Raw genomic sequence first — 15,994 nt, forward strand, 5'->3', positions numbered from 1 at the left:
CTTGGTTGAAGCATCTGAAACGATACAAAGACAGCTACAGCAGTGTGTGTGTGCGTGTATTTTATGTGGAAGAGGGTGAGCTGGACTGACAGGTTGTAAAAATATTGTGTTCTTCCTCATTTTCCTCTTCTTGTGAGCATCTTGCACATGAAACAGAAAACTTCTGCACAGATTTCAAAACACCAGAGGTGGTTTTGGATAATACCCAACTGTTGTGGATTACAGTTCAGATTAAAGGAGTTTCTGTGTCACCAACAGTCATGAATGTGGTTTCTCAATGTGGATTACAGGACTTTATTTGAAGTCATGCTTCTGCTACACCCTGCGATAGGGGAAAGATTCTACGGGGATACAATCAACCCCTGGCTATTCATAACTATACATCAATGACATAAGTTTTATGGTTTATTTCAAAATAGTAAAGTTGTCGTCTACAAACTGATGGTTCTTTAAAGTTACTGTAATCAGTGGATTCTAAGGTCAAAACCTGAACACTAATCAATCTTCTTGAGAATTTACCAAGAGCTCAGCTCTATAGGAGGGGAGCTGCCATTAACAGGAATGGCTGAGAGATGCATCTGACTCAAAGGAGGTGACTCAGTAAAGTGCTTTATCAGCAGGCGTGGGACAGCTGCCCGGAGAGAATCAGAAGTTAAGCGTGTCTCCTCGTCACCATCTTAATCAGCCTATCAGCCTGAGAAACTTTAATAGGAGAGTGTTCTATAAGGCTTAACACTGAGCCTTTACTTGAAGTTCTAATACCCCTGTTACCCTGGAATCAAACACGACAGCCGTTCACTTCAGGAAAGTCTGATCAGCACCGTGATGATTGAATGATTCAAGTGTCTTTTTCAATGAGGTCTTATCCACACTGACCAATATGGAATAACCAGAGCTGTTCATCGTAGGCAATGCTGCAAAAGTAAAACACAAAAACAATCTCATTTTCATAATTTTAATTACAGAATACTAAAAATAACATTACATAAAATGTCTTTTTAAAAGAAACCATTGAATATTACAAAGGTTGTAAATTTTGTAAAGTTAGGATATAAAATCTTTGAACAGTGGTGCATAATTGAAAAGAAAAATAATTTTCATAAAATGTATATATTAACTGTTCTACTACATAAAAATGAGATGGACACAAATTGCAGACAGATGAGATGAGTAGACACCGCCATTACTGCAGTGATCTCTCCTTTTGAAGGAAGAAAGACTTGAGATGCACAGCACACACCACAATCAGCTTAAGTTCTCAAGTTATGCCTATGTTCAAAAAAAAAAAGGGGAGAGGTTGGTGTCATCATTTACAACAGAGGAAAACAAACAGGCTCAAGAGACTTAAAAAAAAGTGACTTGTTGACTGCTCCCAATATTCACACATCTCGATGGGGTAAAAACCCGACTACACTGGCCTTGGTTCCATAAACACATACCGTTTTCCACAGGTTTAAGCTGTACAAAGAGTAGCAGAATGAGAAACCTCATACTTTAAATCATTCCACCGAGACGGGGAAATCATAATCAGTTGTCTTTCAGTCTGCTAACGCAGCCGTTCCTATATTCCTACTGTACAACTGCTCAGTCAGATCCACTGAAAGCTAACATGGTCACATAATTCATATCAGGAGGTCAACCTTAAAGAATTGGAATAGACTATACACAAAAAAGGTCGGGGGTGAGGGAGGGTGGGCATGCATGCATAATCCATCAGTGTGCTTGCTTTCTTTCTCTTCTCTGAATTTGACGTCACCCTGTGGCACATCATCGTGAGCCCTTGTTAAGATGTTTTAGTCAACGCCACAGATTCACTCAAAAAGAATCACCAGTCGAGGACATTCAGCGTCTGTCCGTCCACAGAAGTCTCTCTACATGTATGACACACTGGCCAGTCGTGTCCAAACAGAGGTATTTCATGCGTCTCCTGCCGTTTGAGACGTGTCATGTCACATTTTTGGTAAACAGACACCGATTTTTAATTTTTGGGAGATGGAGGGTGTACAGTTCATTAAGATGGTGTTTTTAAAATGTCTAAGATATAGTTTTAATCAAGAGTTACGCTGAGTGGCAGAATCACTGTTCCTTCTATGCAGTAGTAGTGGTTTCAGTGGCCCGTGAAGACCAGGTGGAGAAACGCAGAGGAGGAAAAAAAAAAAGAACAAGAGATGGTAGGAGGGAAACAGACTATAACCCCGAGGACATCTCACAAGATGAACAACGTCTCAGACAAGAGGCATTTTGGAGGAAATGAGGCGAGAGACACCAGCAGAGCTACGTGGTTTGGCTGGTCTGTTGCTCAGACAGCTGTAGTTTCTTTCACCAGGGATCCAGGAGCTGCTGCTTATCATGTAAGCTAATAATGCTGTTTAGGTTCAGATAAGTCCCCCTGAGTTAGTGCACACATCAGAGTCAGGCAGGCCTTGCCCGCTTGTTCATTAAGAAATCCACAAGAAGAAGCAATAAGGAATAATAAAATCAATTCAGCTATTTCATGATTAAGCTTACAGTTAGCTTTGGAGAGAAAGAGCCCGTTTGTAGTTTTACAAATCTGTGACAGGGGAAGGACTGAGTCAGTGTTGTTAGTGTGGAGGGTGAGAAAAAGTTCAGATGAAAATACGGCAGCTCCTGCAAAGCGATGCAGCCGATCTGTGAGTCCTGCTCATTTCCTGAAAACACTGAGAAGTTTGCTGTTTGCGTTATCAACATAATGTGTGCTATGTAGTGCCCAACCAGAGACTGGGGTTGTGTTTGTTTGAGCGTGCTCACACTTAAATCTGACATCTGACATGATTCTCAAGTGGTCGTTGGCGCAGGTCTGCCCAGCAGGCGAGTGGTCGGGGGTCTGGTCGGGTGCTGGTGTTGCAGGTCGCGCTGACTGTGCGTCAGTCAGACAGGTAGGTAGACAGGCAGGTGGGGTGTAACGGGATTCGGGCGCTGAGGCTAAATCAAAGGGGCCGTGTCCATCAAGCCTTTGTTGGGGTCCAGGCTGGCGAAGAAGCGCACGTCCCGGTCTTTGTCAGACTGCAGCGCCATCACAGTCTCTTCAAGCTCATCAGAGTAGGCACAGCCCGGCTCCTTAAAATAAGCTGTAGACCAAGAACAGGACAAGAGTTCCTTAGTTTGATGTATGTGTGAAAGAAAAGGAACAGAATAATATGAGGAATATGTTTGCTTATATGCATATAAAGCCCTTTTACCACTAGTAAAAAAAAAAACAACCTACAAACACCCACTAACTTCTGGCTTTTGTCTCGAATGAAAATGGATCCAATCTGACATCACTTCTGTTCGAATGACTCTGCAGTAAACAGGTTTTTATCAGCTCCGATCAGCAGAGATGAAAATGTGATACCCCGGCCATTGAAACATAAATAGCCATGACATTTCATCCTTTTTTCTTTTTTTTTTTTTTACATTCACGTGCAACAGAGATTGTTTTCTTCATATTATTGAAGGGGCAGCACTGGGAACACAGTGAGGTGACAGAGCTGCTCAGTTTCTGGCACATTCATGACGTTGAACATGAATCACCGGGGGGGAGGGGGGAAGGCAAGCTACTATAAAGGCAATGGCAAAGGAGTCTTTTTTAGCAAGCAATTAAAAGTAGCTGAACCTAGGATGTAATGTAAAACTGACAAGTTCGGAGTTTTACAGGGAATTATCGTCTGTAATGTTATCAGTGCATTTTCCAAATTGTAACTACTCCTTACAGTTACAGGATTAACTTGCACTAACCTTTCTCCATGACACTCTGTCGTAGAGCCTTGGCTACAAGTACACGGACGTTAGCCACTGGGTCTGATGAGAGGCTGAGGAGGCTGGGCAGGAGGTGCTGGCTGAACTGCTCCATGGGCATGCAGTCCTCCTCCACTATGGCCTAAAACAGGAAACATGTAAGATGTTATTCAAACAGGCTGATGCAACAGAGCTTATCTCACACAGGCTAGAAAATACAACAGAGAAAAAAATATGTCATCAGAGAGAAATGTTGACAAACAGGCTAGTGAACAAAGAGTTTTTCCACGATGTCATCCAGACAAAGCTGAAAGCATAAAGATTATAACAGATAAGAATGTGACTAACATCACTACATAACTAGAGAGCTGGTGTTTTGTTTGTATAAAGTATCGGTCAAAAAAAGTGTGTTTTAATGGGAAATCCAAAGGAAATAGCATCAAAATATTTTTAAAAAAACATAAATGATATGAAAACAATTTCTTTTTACTTTCTCATTTAATTTCTATTCGCCAACAATTAAAGACGCACACAAAAAGCTAAATACAGATTTCAAAAACAGGTAGGGACATGACATGGAAGCTGCTAATCCACCATGTGGTGCAAAGATGTGAGAGTAACACAACAGACCTGACAGATGAAGGCAAAAGCCTGCCTCCCGACCCACTTGGGACAGTGGCAGAACCTGACGGTGAGTTCGTTGATGAAGTTCATGCCCAGATCATCGGCACCACATGCATACAGCTTCTGGAGGATCTCTACAACCTGAAGACACAGGAGGAACAGTTCAAAATCTACTACTAATCTACTATTAATCTACAGGAAAAAAACTTATTTTTAATGAAAGTTGTTTGTGAAAAATGTGCAAGTCAGGCAATTGACTTGTTGATTAACCCCGTCGAAATATGAGATGGAACTATGCCGTTGGTAGATGCTAAACTGAAAGCTGCAAAGATTGAAAGCTTCACAATATCGAATGTGTTTCAAAGAATAGTTTTAAGATTTTAAGAAATATACTTCTCATCATCATGGGAGAATATTTAGTTGAAATTATTTGTATTCTATTTGAAGATCTATGCAACAAATATGAAACGTATATGAAACTATGAAGCCAAGCTACGATGATCAAATAAAACCATATGTCAGGACTTTTTTTTTTCTCACAACATCATCCAGCTGTGTGACTCATTTCCCTTTTGTATTAGATTTTCCATTGTTTATGCTAACCCAACCATGTATAACAACAGCCATGTTTTTTTTCCAAAGCAGATGTTCCCTACGCCAGCAGAGGAAAAAAGAAAAAGAGAAGAAAACTTACCAGTTTGTATGAGATCCACCTGACCTCCGAGACTTTGTCAGAGCAGAGTGTGAGTGCTATCTGTCTGAGGTAGTCATACACATCGTAGTGGCTGTACAACTCTATGATCATGATCAGCTGCCTGGACGGAGACAGCGAGACACAAGGGTTATAAAAACCTACAGGTGAGTAAAGTAACCAAAATAAGATAAACCTAAAAATAGGCTGCTGTGGATAGAACCTAGTAAATAAACAGCTTAATAGATAATGACAGTTAACTGCAGAATTAAATCTACCTAGTACACATTGTATTGCAGGAGAATGTCCTGCCATTCTGTCAATAAGCAGGACACTGATTAGACAACAGTCTGCTAAAAATGTAAATAATTATTTCCAAAATCCTTCCTGAGGAAGAGGAAAAGGAGACGTACTCTGCCAACTCGTATCTGAATCTCCAGTTGCGACTGTTGTCTGTCACCATGAACTCCTGCAGCTGGTACAGATATTCTCTCCTCTTATCTGCGTGGAGCAGCTGAAACAAGGAGATGCACATTAGTTATATTTCATAACAGGTTCAAAGTCACTTTTGTAATCATGTTGCAAAATGTTCTTGCTCTGTGCTTTCTGATCTTGAGACAGTTTGTAAAAGCTGACAGAACTTACTACTGTTGTCACACCAGCAGTAGATGAATCTATAAATCTTACCTTGAGGAAGTCATACAGATGTTTGAGCACGCCAATGCGGACCTCGTCCAGGTCTTTGAGGAAACCATTGAAGATGGGAACCAGATCAGCCGCCGTCAGCTGGTCTCCCAGGATAACGGCCAGCTCGTGAATGGAGAACGCCAGCGTACGCCGCACCTTCCACTGAGAGCGGGAGAGAAACACCAAAGGATTACAGCCAATTATTTTTTCAATAGAAAAACCACAATTGTTTTTATAATAATTGATATGGTAGTAAATTAAGTAAGAGAAATTACTGAGAGAAAGGTCATGGAGCCATAGTACTCCACTGAAATCTTGTCAAGATAACATTGACATTCATTAACCCTAATGACAAAAAGCCCAGAGCTCCAAAGTCAAAGAATACTTATCGTTGAGCTGAAATATTTTAAAACAAGGTTTATTTGCAACAATATTTCTGACAATTAAAGTTTGAATCCAGTTGAAACAGCAAACGTAAACCCACTCCTGGTTTCCCATTGCTCTGCTTACCTGCACATCAGTAGCGAGGGTTTCATATGTGTCCTTGAGGCAATGCCAGTTCTGTCGTCCCAGAGTGAGAGCGACCCCTGGCAGGCTGAAGGCACAGTGTTTGGCTATTTCTGTATCCACCGTCTGGGCCCGGGCCGGGTCCGTCATAGAGAGGTACTGATCCAACAGCTGCTGCGGGATAACATTCTGGAGACAGAGCAGAAGAATAAAGATCAACAAAGAGGAACAGGGATGCACAGGGAGAATGTATTCAATAATCCGTGCCTCAGCAAATCAATAGCAACAGTAAGGAGCAGATCAATATTTACAGGATGAGTGAGAGTGGTGCTGACTGACCTGAACCTTAGGCTTGTCCTCCAACACTGGGCTGTGAGCCAGGTCTTCCTTTCCTTCCTCCTCCACACTCTCTATCAGTTCAGACTCCTGAGAAAAACAAATATTCACAAACAGACCATTAGGGAAAAAACAAGCGAGGTACCAATGAAAGATGTTAACTTACTGTCTGTAAATACACAAGACCTGCACTAATGCTGCATTTATAATTGTGTATAAAGGCTGTTGAAGCTCTTTGAAAAGAAAAACAACATAATGTTATTTCTGGAAGTCTATCCCACTTGTAGAAACAATCTTTGGATTTGCTATGAGACAATGAAGGTCAGTTAACCATCCTGAGTCAGGACAGTCCCGTAAACTGTGGTGGATGCAAACAAACACTGTAATGATTCACTCTGCAGTTTATGGGACTGTTACTCAAAGGCGCTCACACAGCAGGTATCATCTATGCTACATTTGTGGATGTTGTAACTGACTTAACACAAAGTAGATGTTTTTTACACTTCACGCTGAACCAGTTACAACAAGTAACCACAACATACACTTGGGCAAATGTACATGTTGACTGACAAAGTAAAGTTGACTGTACACGATGCAATAATCTGAATAGCGCCATACTAGAATAGGTGAGTTAGGCCGAGAGTCGTCCTGGTCCTCCTCCTGAGGCTCAGTCTGCGTCTCCTCATCTCCTTGCTCCTGGACGGGGCTCGACTCTGAAGCTGGAAGAGTTTCCACCATTGGCTCCTCTTCTGTTGGGCTCTCCTCGCTGTCTGACTGAACCTCCGCAGATATGCTGTCCTCAGATGGGCTCTCCATGACGCTCTCAGGCTGCACTTCTGACTGTGGTTCAGTTGGGCTGTCGTCTGTCGGGCTGTCGTCTGCCGGGCTGTCGTCTGCTGGACTATCGTCTGCTGGACTGTCGTCTGCTGGACTGTCGTCTGCTGGACTGTCGTCTGCTGGACTGTCGAGCTGGGCGGCCTTCAGAGCTGCCGACAAAACCTGGACTTGAGCTAGAAGTAAATTACAAATGCAAAATTTATTCCATTTGCCAACAGATGATCAAGATGTAGTTCACAAATCCTCGGGCTCTGTGTGCTCACCTTGTACATCAGGATCGTCCATGTGTGGTTGCAAACAGTCTAAAACCTTCTGGATCTGGTCACTAGTGGCGTTGCCATGATTGGACTTGGATTCAGGACAGTTATCCTCAGGTTCATCCTCCTCCCTCTCTTTATTTTCCTCCTTCTTTGTCACAACCTCTGACTTTTGACAACTTAGCATCTCCAGTTCCCCACTGATGTCTGGTAAAGGAGACCTCCAGTAGTTGAAAGAATTAAAGTTCTCATCTGTCTTGTCCGTCTCTTTTGTGTTCTTAGCATTGTTTGTTTTCATAGGGCTGTCATTGCGGTTTGAGACGGTGTTGGTGTAACTGCCTGGCCTCTCTCCGGTAACTGAAGCGTGGTTGTCATCAAAGTTGTGCATATACTCATTGTCGGCTGACGACACATGTTCTGGGGACGGTGTTGCACGCCCGTCCTGGTTGGGAAGTGTGTGAGCGACGGTTCTTTCTGTGTGGCAGCCACTGATGTCAGAGCAGTTCAGGGAGTTGAGGGAGCAGTCGCTGAAATGAGTAACAAAATGTATTGAATGACTAATACTTTTATTTTTATGTAGCTTATCTGGTCATTAGCCATTAGTTGTAAATGTTGTGCACAAGCTACACTACCCAAAGGCAAGAGTAAAATGTTTCTAGTTCTGAGTTCAAAAAACTCGCCTGTCCTGATTAATTAGTGTTGACACAAACTTGTCTAGTACCAAAGCATATTTTATTAGCTTCTGAACAAATACTCAATAAAATTACAACACAGTCTTTGGCCATTGAACATGTACAGCATTATTGTTTCACTGAAAGAAACAACAGGCTGTTGTTGCAGCAGTGATTGTGGGTTGGGCCGTCTTACCCTTCCATTGTACATCTGGGGAGCTCTAGTAGGGAACCGTCCTCTCTGAAGTAAAGGCCTGTGCTGGATGGGTTGGCAAAGGTGGAGATGAAACGTCCCAATGACTGAAAGGCAGCTTGGCGCACCTGGAAGTGGAGCAGGGAGGAATCTCTCAGTTTCACAGTCACTACAAAGATGTACAGTAAGACTAAACTTAATTTAGACAAAACTTTATCTTCATAGCATCTTTCATACAGGTTAGTGCCTCACAGATGACTGAGTAGTAAATAAAACTGAAAAAATGTAGATTGCAAGTAGTTAGGTATTAATGATTAATGAATTTCTGCTCTTGTCTATTGATTTACTCAAATATTATACAGATGTTGACACATGCAGTTATCTTTGTATTTCGGGCTATTTTGGTATAAAAAAATGCAGCTTTAGTCTGTACAGACTTTAAAAAACCCAAAATAGTGATAAACACTCCAGTTTTAGAGATTTAAATAAGTAAAATAAGTTTTAGATTTCACTTAACAGAAGTAAAACAAAAACAAAAAGTGTAGATAAAATCAATGTACACAGTTCAAACAACAACTAAAGGACAGCACTGAGGTAATGAAACTTACTCAACTCCAAAGCTAAACCACACCAGCACTTTTCATCATAGTGCAGAGGAAGTTACACATTAATGTGCATGTAATTTTATGCAACTGCATGAATAAGGATTTTTTTGTTTTGTTTTATTGTGTGTGAGATTGTGTGTGTGTGTGTGTGTGTGTGTGTGTGTGTGTGTGTGCGCGTGTGTGTCCTACCCAGCGGGACTGGTCACTGATGAGACTGATGAACAGGGGGGACAGTTTTGCACGTCGCACCTCTGGAGAGGTGGAATTTGAGACCATCATGAAGCACTCAGCACAGGCTTTCCTGATCCCCCACAGACTGTCTGAGCACAGATCGAAGAACTTGGGCATCTACGTATAAAGAAAAAACAAGTGAGTACAACTTTAAATTAACAACCAACTGTAAAAGGCATGACAGCAATCAGACTAACTTTGACGCACTAAATGCAATGTTCCATGCTAAGTATTGACTCAGGAAAAGCTTGACGAAGACTAATGTTTAACTTGCATGTTGCATAATGACATAAATGTAAATATGTGATGAACATGGAGTCTCTCACCAATAGTTTCTCTGTGGCTTCCTGGCCCACAATAGAACAAAACTCGCCAAAATTTGCTGCACAGACCTGTAAGTAAACAATAATAATACAAACATAATAAATACAATGATGTAAAATTAAACGGCTAGATAAACATTATGTGAGTCTCAAGAGCATGATACATCCAGCAACAATAATAGGAAAAATATATGTTTTTTAAAAACAAAATCGATCAGCGGGTTGTTAAATTCCTTCCAACTCAAATCTGAGTAGGATTGTTCTATCTGCTGTATGATATGGTCAGGTGGCCATTGCAAAACAACATGAGCTGTGTAAATTTGTTTTCTGCAATGTCCCGGTTGTGTGTATTTTTCTGCATGCGTTATTTATGTTGCTGTGTTAAGAGAAACATCTAACATTCTGGCATTTGGAAACTTTTTTTTAACTTTTTAACACAGCAAACTCTATTTACAAAACTTTACGTCTAATCCTTAAAATACTATTTTCTGCATTTTCTCTGCAAATCATCTGCTTTGGATTCATCTATGTAAAGTTGTATACAGTGCTGTTTGAAAACTTTCACTGAATGAAACAAACAAAAGTGGTGGAAAAGAAATGCCACTTTTTTATAGAGCTGAACAGAGTTTGACCACCTTTCCAGATCTTAAAAAACTCTTCTCCAACTGGCACCAGTTAGACCACAGAATTAACATTCCTTAGGAAACAACAGTGTAGTGTGGGCTAACTTGATGAACAAAACAGAATTAAGCTAAACTCTTGGAGTTATTGAATTTATCCTCATGGAACACCCAAAACATGGTTTAACTCTAGCTCGAACAAGTTGAGCCATGTTACTGCAGGTTAAAAAACTGAATATGTCATTGTAGTAGAGTATAATTTAGTCATGTCAGACTGTTAAAGCCATCTCGATCTATAAGTTGGAAGTTATAAATATGGTTTGGAGGTTGTCACCTTGCGGACTTGGAAGAGTCTGGCATCACTGCAAAGGTCACAGAAACGTGGCAGTAGCAGATGCTCCACTGTGTCTTTGCTCAACATGGTGACAACTTTACACATGATCTGTAAGAGGAGACATATGGGGAGCATTTAGTGCCATCACAACTCATACAGCGCTTCAATTACCTGACTATTCTGGTGACTAAAAATTAGCAGAAGATTTGTGAAAGTAAAAAAAACCATCACAAAAATCTAAAAAATGTGCCACAGAGGGAGAATCCATCAGGGTGTATTAGGAGTGGAGAGGAAGTGTGTGTGTGTGTGTGTGTGTGTGTGAATTGTATAGGATGTGGAGGACTGTGCTTCAGGAGGCTAAATCTGATTTAAACTGAGTAGAGTGAATTAGTGAATAGCGAATACTGTAAAGTAAATAAGAGAGGAAATATACAACCAATTTAAATTGTGAATTAAAAGGTTTGACAGTTTAATAACATGACAGATTTAAACTTATATAATTCAAAACAATCTCTGCAGGCATCAGTCATGCTCCATTTACTGACTTAGATACAGGCACTGACAGATCACCATGAAGCTATAAAAGAAACCCACTGTGCCTCCCGGGCTGCATCGGACATGCACCTACAGTATACTAAAGCTGTCTTCTTAGTCTAAAAGACTTCTTCTTTGTTTGTCTTGTACCATGTGCATCAGTTATATTTCACTCAATCTTTATCCCATGATAATGAATTAAAGACACTTTAAAATACATGAACTGTGGATATTCTTACTGCAACAGCCTCTATTTTGTAGTCATCATCACTGCTAGGTTCTGTAAGGTCCAGCAGAACTGGACATACTTTGGTCTCCATGTCAGCTTTAGAGATGAGGCCCTGCTCCAACAGAACGAGCAGGGCTGCCTGGCTCGTCTTCCGCACCTTATAGATATAAGCAAGGTAAAAACAGTTTTTTTTAACAATAATAATAACAGATCTGTTTGTTTAAAAAAACATTTAATATGTTTAAACTTAATTGTTTATGATGTGATTGTTAATTTTTTTAATTTTCTATGTCAGCTTGACAACTGGTAAATTACAAACCTACCTGGTTATTTGGATCAGTGAGATACCGGACTACAATCGGTACCAAGTATCTTGAGAAAGCGGCTGGGAAGTTGGGCCGACTCTCATGTAAAAACATGGCGATGTTTGGGACCTGCTCCATCAGCTCAGCTCGCACTGTGGGCTCTGAGTAAACACATTACATTATACAATTAATGAACAAAGATCAAATACATGTTACATTCAATCACAAAAGATTTTAATTATGCTTATCAAATTAAATGGAAAAATTTAATTGAGACTAATATAAGGTTGTTCTGGATTTATTAGATGAGCAGGAAAATCCATCTACCTCCATCTTCTGACATTCTGGAAACTGTCTCCATGACACTGATAAAGTCATTTTCATTGTCACTGAACTCCCGAAGCACATCAAGCAGGCCGCGAGCCACGATCTGCCTAGAAAGCAACAGGAGCTTCAAGTTAGTAGACCGCCTGCCAATACCTACAAGTGGTGAGTGCAAACAGCGTAACACACAACACTGACAGAGCTGTCAAGTGCACTACACACAGACACGTGTACTTGAAATTGACCAGAGGGCTTGAACTCTGGGAAGCCGAGCATGAAAAGCATGACGACAGGAGTTGAACACTTTTGTGTGGAGACAACAGGGCAGTATTTAACATTTGCAGAGGAGCTGTGATTGTACAAAACCACATACTGAGGACCTTTTACCAAGTAGAGAATCATATTAAAATCGATACATTAACCATTTTAAAATGTACACAGCAAAAATATTACATAAACAAGGGGAAGTATTGTTTCCCACACAGTTAGTTACTCTGGTAGTCAGCCCCAATATAAATACAAAAACTGATTCTTAATTTTTTTTCCCCTAAGTAAATAATTTTATGGAAAAACAGCCACATTGAGACAAACACAATTCATTCAGGGCTCTACTTTTAGTCACGTGGCATTCCTGTACTATAGAGTCAGCACAGGTATGTGATTAATAAGTACACAGAACAGTGGTTCAGATGAAAAAAATATATATATATACAGAAATTACTTGACACATGTCAATATCACATCTCAATTTCTGATGTGAGTTTTATGATACAATATAGAAACGGATCCCCCCCAGTGGAGTAGTAGAATCAACTGTAACATTAATCTTGCTCTACAGTACAGGCCCCTGACAGTCTGATAGTAAGCGTTTTATCTGGTTTTGCCTGAGCACAGGGTTTCACTTACCTATTGAAAACATTCTCACTGAAGGCATACTTCTCTAGCCTCCCGAGAGGGGTTAGGTTGTCTTGTCCAGCATCGAGGAAGGCTGTGATGCGGATTCCGTCACACTCTGAAGCATAGTCATCAAATCCGACTGGGAGGGAGGAATTGTGAAGTAATTTAATAAACACATAAGGTGGAACAATGTCAGAAATACATTTGTAATGCCTACAGAAACAAAACACTAATAATGACACTGACAGATGCACCACATTAATTACAATGCCATGCTTGAGCTACTGAATCAGGCTGAATGTCATGGCTTAATAACCTCCAACGGGTATATAAAGTAGAAAGGCTCAAGTGTAACTGATTATTCCATTAAATCGTCCAACCATAAATACACACTGACTTTGCATTTGGTTCTAAACACTGTTTCATCACCCTGGCTAATGCAACAACAGGGATTGCTGGTCTGTATAACAGCTAATAATAGCATGGTTTAAAACCTTGAAATGCTGTTGACAGCTTTAAATTTCACAAGGGTGGATGGGGTTGCCTAGAAAGATGACACTTCCATATATATACCTCCCCACTGAAGGGAAGAAAAACAAAGCTCAACATACAATATATACAAGAAATTAATTCATAAATCCAGGTGTTTTTCATGTGTTTTGAAGCTTATTAAAATAAACAGAGTACTCACAGTCATCCAAATCATCATGGCCATCTTCAAAGTATAAAGATAGACCTGCAAGGATAAGGCAATTAGAGGGATGGAAGGTCCATGGTGGCAAACTTGTCATCAACATACCATAGCAGTGTCTCTACACACCACTCTGCCAGACAAAATAAGGAGTTCTGGGTCGGAAGGTCTACAAGCTGCCAATTACGAAGAATGGACAAAGTCTCCTTCAAAACCACTGACAATTCATAGCACTGGTCACACTTATTAATCACTGTAAAACAGAAACTCTGTGCTTTCACGTGACATCAGAATCTTGATGTGAGAAGAATTCAAAACAAGTCACTTAATATCTGAGTATGTTTTTCCTGGACCCTAAAAAGAAAGGAAACATTTCCAACAACAAATTAAGTGCCGGAGCAGTTTTTTTTCTTTTCTTTTGGGAGTCAGTAAATTTGAACAGTCAAGAACACATCCATAATCCCCTCAGTGAGATATATGCTCTATGTCACAAAATTAATGTGATTGTCATCACTGGACATTCTGTTATACATAATGTTCATTATTGATACCTGTCTATAACTTATACAATCCAATTCAACATTCCTGCAAAAATTGTCTCCTGCTTGAGGATTAAGGAGGTCAAACAGTACATAAACTCGATTCACATTTTCATGAATCCAATAGGTTTTAAAACAACAAATACTTATTTTCTGTTTAAAGTACTTCATTAACTCTAAAACACCTCCAAGCTCAGAATTGTACTTCCCCCCTTTAAAAACACTTCATGTGAACACTTGTTTTCGTTTTGTGACAAGAAGAAATCTTACTATTATTTTAAGCTAACTAGGGCTGTAACTCGTGAATATTTCCATTACTCTTGTTTTTCCTTACTCTTGTTGAGGGTTAAAAACAGAGGATGTCGCACCTTGTTCAGCCATATGAGACAAATTGTGATTTGTTAATGTGGGCTAAACAAATAAAAGTTGATTGATTAATCTACTGATTTTTATGATTAATTGACCAAATGTTTAAGAGAATAGTGAAAATGTAAACTTCTCGCTTCTTTTCTTTATCTTCAACTTCAAAACTGTGAAACAACAGATGTTCAGAAAACTGTCACATAAAGAAAAGCATCTCAAAAGTTAGGTGTTGTGACAAGAATTAAATGTGTTGCTTGAAAATTACTTTCAATTATTAATGGGTTGTGAAATTGCTATTAATTCTGTGGAGCGACCAATTGATTAATCGACTTATAATGTCAGATCTAATGTCAATAAAGAAAAGGGGGACACAAAAAATATAATGCAGCTACTAACCCAGAAAAAATGCTGTCTTTGAACACAATGTTTTTTTGGTGTATACCGAGACTACACGAATACTCTCTATCGCGTTTTGTTTTCAGTAGCATCCAGCTCGATATACAGAACAATAGCAAAGTGTGGTAGTCAAAAGAAAAATCAAGAAATAAAGCCCAGAGGGAGAAACGTGGTGTGTCGGCTAATGTCTGTGTTTACAGCTGGGCAAGCAAGGGAATGTGATCCAAATATAAAACAACTCGCATCTCAATCGGAAACAATAAACGTGGTGTTTCGTGAGTGAAGCGTATAAAGATGCGATTGGTTTAACAACCTGCATGAAAAAGCAGGTTGACAAAGCACGACATCTCCTCTTTGTTGTGCTATAAAGGAGGATTTGACCAGCTTATGGCTGAAAATGACTTTAGCAACTTGGCTAACGTTAGCTAGGTCACCTCGCTAGCTTGGCTACAACAACAGTTCGATAATAAACACGACTCGGTGCGCGCGGTAGTGTTTTACTCCTGGAGGTTTGGGTGATTCAGACACCACATCACACCTGCTCAGAAGTTAGCCGCTTAAATCACGCATCTGAGTCACTAATTTCGACACCGCTGAGTAGCTTTGGTTAGCTAGCTGGCTAGGCGGTGCTAAGTTTGCTAACACAGCTTGTGTCCAGCCCTTTCGCTTGACTTGAGGCGAACACTTCGCCAGGGAACAGCACAAAGGTGGTGGAGCGTGGGGGCCGCTGCTTTAACCGCTTCCACCCCTGGAGAACGCAACGTGGCTCCCTCGTAGCCCACGAAGCGTGAAAAGATAATTTAAAAAGTACCATTACCTGCCATCTTGAGTCTTGGCTCGACTCTGTGGGGCCGCCGTCCCGGTGTGGGCTGTCACCGCCGCACAGCTGTCACTCAAACGCGGCTGCAAACTACTTCCTGAGAGCACTTCCTGGTGCTGGCGTCCCCCACAGCGCGGCGCGTCCGACCACTCCACCGACAAAGTGCCTCTGAGCCGGGGCGCAAACTCCACATAGACCCGGTACGAACACGAGCCCGTGGGCTTTGTGTGCGTCTCACTCTC

General features: G+C 40.7%; 1 protein-coding gene across 1 annotated transcript; it reads right to left on the reverse strand.

Moving 5' to 3' along the window:
* Positions 1–941: 941 nt before the first annotated feature.
* On the reverse strand, positions 942–15,889 carry ppp4r1l (protein phosphatase 4, regulatory subunit 1-like). The gene is made up of 20 exons (XM_020096662.2): positions 15,750–15,889; positions 13,635–13,679; positions 12,953–13,082; positions 12,050–12,156; positions 11,741–11,883; positions 11,428–11,574; positions 10,655–10,762; positions 9,704–9,769; positions 9,336–9,494; positions 8,545–8,669; positions 7,684–8,204; positions 7,202–7,593; positions 6,587–6,673; positions 6,251–6,436; positions 5,741–5,902; positions 5,467–5,567; positions 5,057–5,177; positions 4,369–4,503; positions 3,739–3,880; positions 942–3,089 (listed from the first exon to the last, which is right to left on the reverse strand). Exons 1-20 carry the CDS (start codon positions 15,754–15,756, stop codon positions 2,944–2,946), a joined length of 3,030 nt encoding a protein of 1,009 aa, XP_019952221.2. The 5' UTR covers positions 15,757–15,889; the 3' UTR covers positions 942–2,943.
* Positions 15,890–15,994: the final 105 nt, after the last annotated feature.

This window comes from Paralichthys olivaceus, chromosome 2, assembly GCF_024713975.1.
Source record: "Paralichthys olivaceus isolate ysfri-2021 chromosome 2, ASM2471397v2, whole genome shotgun sequence".
Lineage (NCBI taxonomy): Eukaryota > Metazoa > Chordata > Actinopteri > Pleuronectiformes > Paralichthyidae > Paralichthys > Paralichthys olivaceus.